The sequence below is a fragment of the Ochlerotatus camptorhynchus genome, unplaced genomic scaffold, assembly GCF_037179485.1.
Source record: "Ochlerotatus camptorhynchus isolate MF236.1 unplaced genomic scaffold, CSIRO-AGI_Acam_v1.1 ptg000353l, whole genome shotgun sequence".
Lineage (NCBI taxonomy): Eukaryota > Metazoa > Arthropoda > Insecta > Diptera > Culicidae > Ochlerotatus > Ochlerotatus camptorhynchus.
Window position 1 is genome coordinate 748089 of NW_027040841.1, and position 10123 is coordinate 758211.

Below are 10123 nucleotides of genomic sequence, written 5' to 3' on the forward strand. Positions count from 1 at the left end.
AAAACCCTGGACGAACCAAGTAACGAAGTTGCCAATGTAACACGTAAGATCACTTTGTATAAAATTTTGGATTAAAATCAAGTTCATAGGTTACTCCAGATTCTTCTCTTTTTCCTAGAAGTGAAAACTTCTCTCCTTAACCGGAGAAAAAAGTAGCTCCTAGAAGAACTCTTGACCTAGAAGTGAAAACTCTTGTCCTTAACCGGAGAAAAAAGTAGCTCGTAGAATCAAAAAGCAGTGTCTGGCCTAGTACGTGAAAAACTGTCCCTAACCAGAGAAGAAAGTAGACTTTTGTTTAAAACAATAAATGATTCTCTTTCCTTCTTCATAACACAATAACTGTTTCATATTTATACTACAATACCAAACTAGCTCATGCTGAATGGATAGAAAAACGTAATTTATCGAGTTCTCTAATTTTAATCATAAGGATTATTTTTGATACTGGGATTGAAATTTGCATTTTAAGACTGAGATTTAAAAATTTACACTTCGAATTTTGGGAAAGTTCTAGGATTTGAAAAATTTATGAAGCATCAAAATTGATTACTTTTACTAAATGTTTCCTACTTTTATACATGATTAGTTCTTTCGAGAAATTTCAAGAAACTAAGATGAGAAATTAGAATCTCACTGCCTCCGATTTGGAAGGAATCATTTTTAATTACAATTTAAAAAAAGTGGAAACAAGTCTGATGTTAAAAATTACCGCGGAGTTGCTATATTATTAAGCATTCCTAAATTATTTGAATCCATCATTAATGCCAATGTATTCTTACAGATTGAACTGTAATCTCAAGTAGACAGCACGGGTTTGTTAAAGGACGATCTACAGCTACCAACTTGATACATTTTGTGTCATATTGTTTAACCTCAATGGATAAAGGAAATTATATCGAAACGCTATATACAGATTTTAGTAAAGCAGCTCTTGCTTTTTAAGCTATCCAAATTAGGCTTCAATCCTAGGCTACTGAAATGGATCGAGCCGTACTAATCACGGAGCACGCAAAAGGTAAGATTTTAAGGAAATCTGTCACAAGGTTCACATCTTGGTAACTTTACGTAACGTATTTGAGGCCACTCATCGTCCATATTCGCCGCCGAACGCCAGATTTAAACTGCTGCTCGTTTTCCATGGGTTTATTAGTTTTTTTTTTTAGATTCCGTTATGAGCGGTTCCATATCATTAAAGCAACGAGTAATTTTCATCTTTTTTGATTTGCATGAAACCTTGCATACAAGTTTTTGGGGAAGAAAAACGCCGTTTTGCATACTTGGTTCGCCATTTTGAATCTAGCCTTACTTATGAGAAGGGCCTATGAAAAATGCACATGATATCTTCAAAAAATTGTATCTCGGAAACGGTTTGTCCGATTGGTTTGGTGTCTTGGGCGAAGTTTTAGACAATTGTTGGTGTTATATGGAAAAAATATGCACGGTAAAAAAAAAAGTTTGGTATTTGTGTTTTGAACTATAATATAAATTTTCCTTTTAAAGTGACATGTCAATAATTTTTTTATTATCCTTATGTTATAGCTGACTGAAAATGCTATCTAGTGCACAGTATGTTGTTCTGGAGAAAAATAGGTTACGATGAAAAAAATTGTTTTTTTAAAAAAATACAATTTTCAAAAAAGCTATTAAGAAAAGTCAAAAAAGTTTGTCACCCTAATTTTATGAAAGTACATCAAATTTGCAAACAAAAAGTACTTCAGTAACATTTTTCTAAGATACACCGTTTAGAAGATATTACTGATTTAATATTGTTTTTTTGATAACTTAATAAGTTTTGGCCCTTTTCGGATGTACTCCGTGTTTTTCCAGTTTCAAAAGTATTTTTTTCGGAAAGATTGGAAAATTTTGAGTTAAAATGACACTGACAGCTTAAAGATTCGAGTGAAATTCTCTGCCTTAAAGTATTTTCAAAAACAAGTTACAAAACCCCACTATCAGGAACAATGATTTCTTCAAATGATTTTTGGTGCGTTGTGCTGAAAACGTGCTAACAAGTATTAGATACAGGTAATCAGATACCAGTTAGCTGTACTACGTACAGTTGGTGATTGTAAACATGGTCTTTGTTGGAACTAGTCCACCATGGCCACGCTGGCCATAACGAGGCTAGCTCCGTCGTTGACCGTTCCTTAATAATAAATAAAAAGAACGCAGTAGTCACCTTCCATCAAACTAGAGGGCTGCCGACTGATACCTCAATCAACAACCACCGCACTCTTTATTCATTCCAGGTATATACAATTTACAATCTTCTTCAATAACAATATACCTACGCCAGCAAATCTACCTCGCTTCAACTCTCCAAACTCGTACCTGAAGGTTCGACGATACCTGAGCGTTCAACTCTACCTATCTTCCAACAGTCTTTACCCAGCATTCTATGATTTCTACCCGGGAGCTGTATAATAATGTCTGACTCGGTTCTGAATTCATCCAGTATCTACTAGGGAAAACCAAACAGTAAATGCAGAAAGGTTGCTATTAGCATAGTGATTATAGTAATTTCAGCTCATAATCCTGTGTTTTTGAACGAGATCCAGTGTTGTTTGATAACATAATAATTGTAAAGGAAAGTGTAACACGTTTTGGTGCAAAGGTAAGTTTTAAACACACATTTTAATTATATATTTTGTGATATTTTCGTACAAAACTAACAATTGGAAAATATTTTCTGTTACAGATTACAAAATGAGTAAAATAAGATGTATTCGCCCATTCAAAGACATTCAGTGTTCGAAAGAGCTGCGATATCTCACGGATGGTATCATCCAAAAACTAAAATCAATTGGATTTTCCAAGGTATCCACACTGAACACCAAGGATTTTCGTGTTTGTTCGTCTTGCCGTCAACATATTGATTCAAGAGCTTACCTCACCCAAAACGAGGAACAAAGCGTAGCCAGCGGCTCAAGGATGCCAACTGTTCAGACCATACCTGATGTACCTGATTCGCAAAGCTATGAAAGTTTGGTCATGATACCATCAGAGTCAACGCTAAGCACAATTAAATCAAATGAAGACTTCACGATGCCTGTAGACGTCGAAATATTCAACCGAGGAATAGCAGCTATTCGTGTTTCGCCTATAGATTTAGGTAAGGTTAAAAATGTTCACTATCCTGAAAAAAAGTGCGCTGAAATCGTCGAAGGTGTACGAAGAAATCTTTTTAAATTAGACGCTAAAACAGAAAAAGCAAACGAGTTTGATGAAGTCATAGAAAATATGAAAATTAAATTTTTAAATTCAGCCACAAGGCAAGAAAAACTATCAATTTTATCATTGTTGCCAAAATCATGGTCAGTACAAAAAATTGTAGACGAATATAAAACCAGTAGAAATATGGCATCAGATGCAAGAAAGGAAAGAGATAATGTATTTGATTCATCTCAAGGTTCAAGCTCTGGAAAAGCTTTGAGTTGTTAAGAAAGTTGTGTAAACAATAATTTTATAAAAATACAGGAATAAAAATAAACTGATGATATCCAACATATAATGTTATTTTTTATTGCGCACAATCACCATCCCTGAAAAATAAGCTTAATTCGCTCTTTTGAATCTTGCTAATTGAGGAGCTTACATTTGCAGTTCTCAAAAAGGTGTATCTCGAAATCGAGTTGTCTCATCGGTTTGATGTCTGTGGCGATGTTCGGCAATAGAGAGAAAATATACACAGTATAAACACATCCAGTTTAAATGGATTAAACTGTTAGGCGATATGCAAGAGTTGAATGCACATTTTCAGCACAACGCACCAAAAATCACTTGAAGAAATCATTGTTCCTCATAGTGGGATTTTGTAACTTGTTTTTCAAAATACTTTTAAGGCAGAGAATTTCACTCGAATCTTTAAGCTGTCAGTGTCATTTTAACTCAAAATTTTCCAATCTTTCCGAAAAAAATACTTTTGAAACTGAAAAAACACGGAGTACATCCGAAAAGGGCCAAAACTTATTAAGTTATCAAAAAAACAATATTAAATCAGTAATATCTTCTAAACGGTGCATCTTAGAAAAATGTTACTGAAGTACTTTTTGTTTGCAAATTTGATTTTGATTGCAGATTTTGTTTGCAAATTTACTTTCATGAAATTAGGGTGACAAACTTTTTTGACTTTTTTTAATAGCTTCTTTGAAAATTGTATTTTTTTAAAAAACAATTTTTTTCATTGTAACCTATTTTTCTCCAGAACAACATACTGTGCACTAGATAGCATTTTCAGTCAGCTATAACATAAGGATAACAAAAAAATTATTGACATGTCACTTTAAAGGGAAAATTTATATTATAGTTCAAAACACAAATACCAAACTTTTTTTTTACCGTGCATATTTTCTCCATATAACACCAACAATTGTCTAAAACTTCGCCCAAGACACCAAACCAATCGGACAAACCGTTTCCGAGATACAATTTTTTGAAGATATCATGTGCATTTTTCATAGGCCCTTCTCATAAGTAAGGCTAGATTCAAAATGGCGAACCAAGTATGCAAAACGGCGTTTTTCTTCCCCAAAAACTTGTATGCAAGGTTTCATGCAAATCAAAAAATACAAAAAATAAAAACTGGAAAAATTTCCCACTTGTTCGTGGAACCGCTCTTATACCGTTCGATAGGACGAAGTTCTGGGCTGTTGGGAGGGTTGTGGTCTTTGGGTACCACAACCACGTTGTTCGCATCGTACCACTCGATTGCCTTTTTCCCATAGTGGCACCTCGCCAAGTCCGGCCAGAACAGAACAGGTCTATGATGTTGCTTTAGGAATGGTAGCAGCCGCTTTTCCAGGCACTCCTGGACGTAGATCTCTTGATTGATGGTTCCCGCAGTAATGAAAATGCCACTTTTTAGACCACACGTGCAATATGGCCTGCCAGACGAGATATTTTTAAAATTTCAGCCACCTTCCTTTTTCCTGATGCGGTATAAAACTCCTGTCCCGGAAGCTGCTTGAAATCCGCCTTCACATAAGTTTCGTCGTCCATGACGACACAGTCGAACTTTGTGAGCAGATTCGTATACAGCTTTCGGGACCGTTGCTATGTTGACGTGTTTTGTTTCTTGGCCCGCTGCACAGTAATATGGGAGACATTGAGCTTTCCAGCGACGTCCCAGATGGAGAGGTTAGGATTCCGCTTATATTTCACTGCCACCTTCTTCGTCGTCGCTGCCACGTCAGGATTACGATTGCCACCGCTTCCAGGCTTCCTAGCGGTCGACAGACGCTCCCCGAACACTTCCACATTTTGCCAATTTGGCAAACGTCGCGCGAACGTCGGATTCTCTTGCTGCGCGAGTAAAATTTTGACACGCTGCTCCTCTTGCTTGGACGTCATTTTGAAAAGTGGAGAGCAAACGGTGAAAACTCATCATAGCAACCATTGTATATCCACTCAACTTCCAAATGCAGCATTTCTCGCGTCACTTTTCAAATAGACCAATGTAACATATCCACCATTTTGAGAAAATCGAAGTTGAAGTTCGACAGATTATTATTTTAACTGTTTAAAAACAATACATTTTGCAATACTATTTTTAATGTAGGGAGACTCCGTACACAACTAAAGGAACCTAACGCTTCTAACGTACCACAACTATAGGAGCGTTTCCCCTAGTCAGTGTATAATAACGTTGAAAATTCAGGAGAAACGGTAAAATCACAATTTTACTTTGAATTTCATGCTACAACATAGAAAAAACCACATAGGACGTTTTGACAAGTCGAGTTGTACATCGGACATGTTACATTGGACGATTTTTCTCAATGACATAATCAATGAGTGTTACATTGGATGTTTTGTCTACATGATACTAGATTCCCTTTCACAGATTTCAGAGTATAGTACCTAACTTTAGATTGGCCCCGCCTTTGGAAAATGAGCACCAATCATGTTAGGCAGTCCGAATGACCGAAGTAACAATCATGTACCCATCATTTCAAACTGTACATTGGACAATTTTTGATCAATGATTATCTTAAATAAATGAAAGTAAATTTGGATGGATGTTTTTGTATCACATACAATGACAGAAGAGCAATAGTTTGTATCGCTTAACTCGATTTGTTTACATTTGTTACATTAGTCTATTTGAAAAGTGACGCGATATTTCAGGTTTTTTAAATACATTTTTGACAGAAAGGCACCAATTTGAAGTCAACCAATTTTTGCGCGTTCCAGAGTTTATTGTAGCATAGTTTGGGCTCCATTTCATGATACACATGCATACCGCATTGAATCAGTTCAAAAGCAGTTCTTATGGTTTGCTCTAACTAAGGACGAGTTTTCCACTTTCACCTTATGAATCGCGTTGTATGTTAATTAATTTACATGAGCTCAAAAAGCGAGGAGAGTTCGCAATGATTGCTTTTATAAACGATGTAATTTCGCAAAGAGTTAACAGCCCAGAGGTTTTAGAAAATATCAATTTTTATGCTCCCACTTGGTCACTACGGAATAGAAATTTGTTTAGCATTAACAATCAAAGAACAGACGATGCCAAAAATAGTCCATTGAATAGAATGATGTCTTGCTATACTGCCTATAATCGCATATCAGTCCCATATGGAAAAAGTAGGCATTGAGAAAATGGCAGTCGAAGTTACGAAGTGCAATTCCCATGTAAATATCTGAAAAATCATAGTAAATTTAATGATAATTTTTTCAAGTTAAACCTTGTTGCAATGAAGCTTGCATGTTTTGTTATATCAGCGAAAAATATGGCAATTCGAAAAGCAGACCTTTACTTGAAATATAACGGTTGAATTTCAGGATGAGACTAATATGCGATTATTTTGCACATTATTCATGATCAAAGTCCATAGTTTTATCACATAATATGAAAGTAAATTAGATGGATCGAGGTAGGCCGTGCATTGAAACTGACGTGTTTTGAATTTGCTGCTGCTTTATTTTCCGAGATGTTTATTGAAAATTTAGTGCAATAAGTCCTTTAGCTGGTGCATTTTGGACACCTGAAAACTTTTTCAATAATTTTGCGTGTGTTTATTAGTGCTGTGTTTGGTTATTTAACAAAAATAGGATCGAAAGAGTTTTTAAGATTACCGAGAGTGAACAAACCGGGTTTTTCTTCCTTCGCCGCCGCCGTGAAACGTTGCGAAAAGCAGATCTCCGTTGAATTTTCTAATTTACACTGTTGAATCGTGTCCTTTTGGGTTTAGTTACAAGTGCGTAACGATCCGGAAGCCGGAAGTTCCAAAATAAGTCCAGGAGGTAACGGTGATATCCAGTCGAAGTAGGTTAAAATCGAACGTGCACATTTTCTCCTGCAAAGTGCTGCTGCCTGCTACCCAAAATGGGCGCGTATCACTCACAACGAAGGATTCGAGCGAGGAGGCAATTGATTTACTTGCTTGCGGTTCCAGCTCGATGCAAGGCTGGCGGATCAGCCAGGAGTAGTAGTTTCTAGAGAAAGAAATGATCTCCATCACATCACTAAACATAACCACGAGAACTGCATCCCAAACCCCATGATAAACAAGGAGCGGATGCATCCAATGAAACTTTTAAGCGCATAAGAAGCATTACCAACATAGGAAAAAATTCGGTAAGATCCTTCCATTGCATTATTTTATGATTCTTCAATATTTTACAAATATATACACATTACACACAACTACACATAGTATCTCGGAGCGTTTGGTACGGTATGTCCACGCATCCTTCCTCCACTGTAGATTCTAGAAATGTTCCCATTCATTTCCAAGAATCATCTTTGCGGCAAATACAACGCAGTACGCCTGGCCTTATTGATGTTTATATCATACCTCAGATATGATGTAAACATCAATTAGACAAGAAATATTATTAGACCTTATCTAACATAATCATTTTCCAGGATGCTTTCTCGTACTGGCTGCGTTTGTATTAGATTAGATTAGATTAGATAATATGAAAGTAGATGCCAATTGATAGTGGTTAGCGTTGTTATCTCAAAATTGACGTAAATTAGTATTAGTGACGCAGACAAATGTGGAGAGCACTTTTATTTAATTTTCGTTAAGTTAAATATTCCTGAACGCAGTTAAAAGTAGAAGATGAAGAAGAAATATAATCATTTGCTGAAACACACACTTTCTGGAAGAATACTTATACGGATACTTATAAGGGAGCATCCATAAATGACGTTGCATATATTTTAACAATTTTAGACCCCGCCTCGTACCGTATGTTGGTATACTTATTACATTACCAGTTACATTTTATACATGTTCGCTAACAATACTGACATTGGCATGATCATAAACATTTAGAAAACATTTAACTGACACTGCTTCTCAAAATTTTTCAAGAAGATTATGTGAGCTGATTTTGATAGCTCAGTGTTTATTTGTTCATCATGGACTAATCCGTTCGACATAGCCATTGGAAAGTTGTCGAAAACCAACCACGATCATTATAATCGTATGGGCATAAAAAAATGAGCAAAAGCTAAACTCATCATACGTACCTAACCGCAACAACCAAACCGATTCCGCCGGGTAAGAAACCGTAATCAAGAGCCATGATAATACATAAGAATGTTTTTCAACTGGGACGAACTCACACAATTTATCCATCTTTATCATAAATTATCTGCACTTAGGCCTTCACTAAATTCTACTTTTACGCGAGGTTCATTGTTTTTCGGTTAGCTCCTGGCATTATATGGGAACAGCACATATAAAGCCTTCATATTTTTCTTTCATTTTGTTTTCCAGAGTTTTGAAACAACTTGTACTTAATTTTGTTCAAAATTTGAAACTACAGGATTAAAATCGGAGCGTTAAGTGATTAATGATTAACGATCAACCAGATTTTGCATTTATGAACGTTTTAGGCATCAATTGTTAATCACTGATCTTAATCAATTACTTCATTGTGATGATGATTAAAGATCAGTGATAAATTTTCTAAAATTCACCCTAAATGACTATGATCAAAACAATCTACGGGAAGAAAAAAGATTAAATCGCTTAAAAAATTGTACATTTACATGCATTTTTCGATCGATGAGTTAGGTAAGATATATTGTACAAATATCCATCGAGTTAAGGAAAATGTCCAGTAAGAAAGATTAAACCCCACAGTTATGGATCAGTCAGTCCAGCGTGTCAATCAAAGGGAAGTGACAACGGTCCGTTTAATTATAGGAAAATTAACAAGAAATCAACCAACTAGCAAACGTGCCAGCAAACTCCATTTATCGAAATGTGCTTAGTAAATTACCGGATCACTACCCACTCCTTGGCAATGATTATTCGCAGGTACGAGAGCGTTTCATTTTTGGCTAAGTCCAATTTATAGCTCGAACCAATCGCAAAAGCGCGTCGTAGCAAGATGATGATAATTGGACGATTTCCAATTAATTTCACCGCGCGCTTGATTGAGGAAAGGATCGAAGGGGTCGAAGATGTCAATTTAACAAATTGGAATCGCATTACTAGCTGCTACCCCGGAGCTGTCTACATCCATAGGAATAGGAAGGTATACTCACATTGTACGCTCTAAATCGATACAGATGATCCGAGGTGATGAGATAGAGCACCGTGAACGGGATGACCGAAAGGGCGGCGAAAAACAAAAACAAGCGCCTAACGATGCGACATTTGGTCCTGTTGAGTCCTTTCATCTAGAACAGTAGTGGTGGCACCGATGGTTTGCGGTCGATTGGTTGATCCATCAATAACAGTCCTAAAAGGTCTATTTCGATGGTTCTACTGTGCTCCGTTCTAGTTTTTTCTTCTTCTTCTTCGATTGATGCGTGTTTTGATTGTACGATGAGGAGCACAGATTTGCACACTCACTAACGACCTATGTGTGTAGGCTATGGTAGATCGTTATTTTCTTTGGTGTCTAATGGAGATGTTCGATTCCGTCCGGCGCGGTCACACTTTGGCTGTAGTAATTGGCTTCAATTGGTGGTGTATCACTGAATTAAATATGTATCACAAAACACACTGACACAGTACTGTGGCGCGTGAACTTGGCCCGGTATTCACTGCTGTTGCTGCTGGTATCGGTCACGGTTTTGCCCCTTCTTCTGCAAGAAATGGCAATGGTGATGTTTTGCATCTATAAAACAACTGCCGGCTGACTGACGATGATTCGA

General features: G+C 36.5%; 2 protein-coding genes across 3 annotated transcripts in view; one reads left to right on the top strand and one right to left on the bottom strand.

Annotated features, from left to right (window-relative positions):
• LOC135709170 (carbohydrate sulfotransferase 11) overlaps nt 1-9643 on the bottom strand; it is a 44057-nt gene extending 34414 nt beyond the window's left edge. The window contains exon 1 of the mRNA XM_065231395.1: nt 9509-9643. Within this exon, the coding sequence (XP_065087467.1) occupies nt 9509-9643 (135 nt within the window). The remainder of the gene's footprint in view (nt 1-9508) is intronic.
• LOC135709168 (uncharacterized) overlaps nt 1-10123 on the top strand; it is a 92690-nt gene that overhangs the window by 35816 nt on the left and 46751 nt on the right. The window lies entirely within an intron of this gene.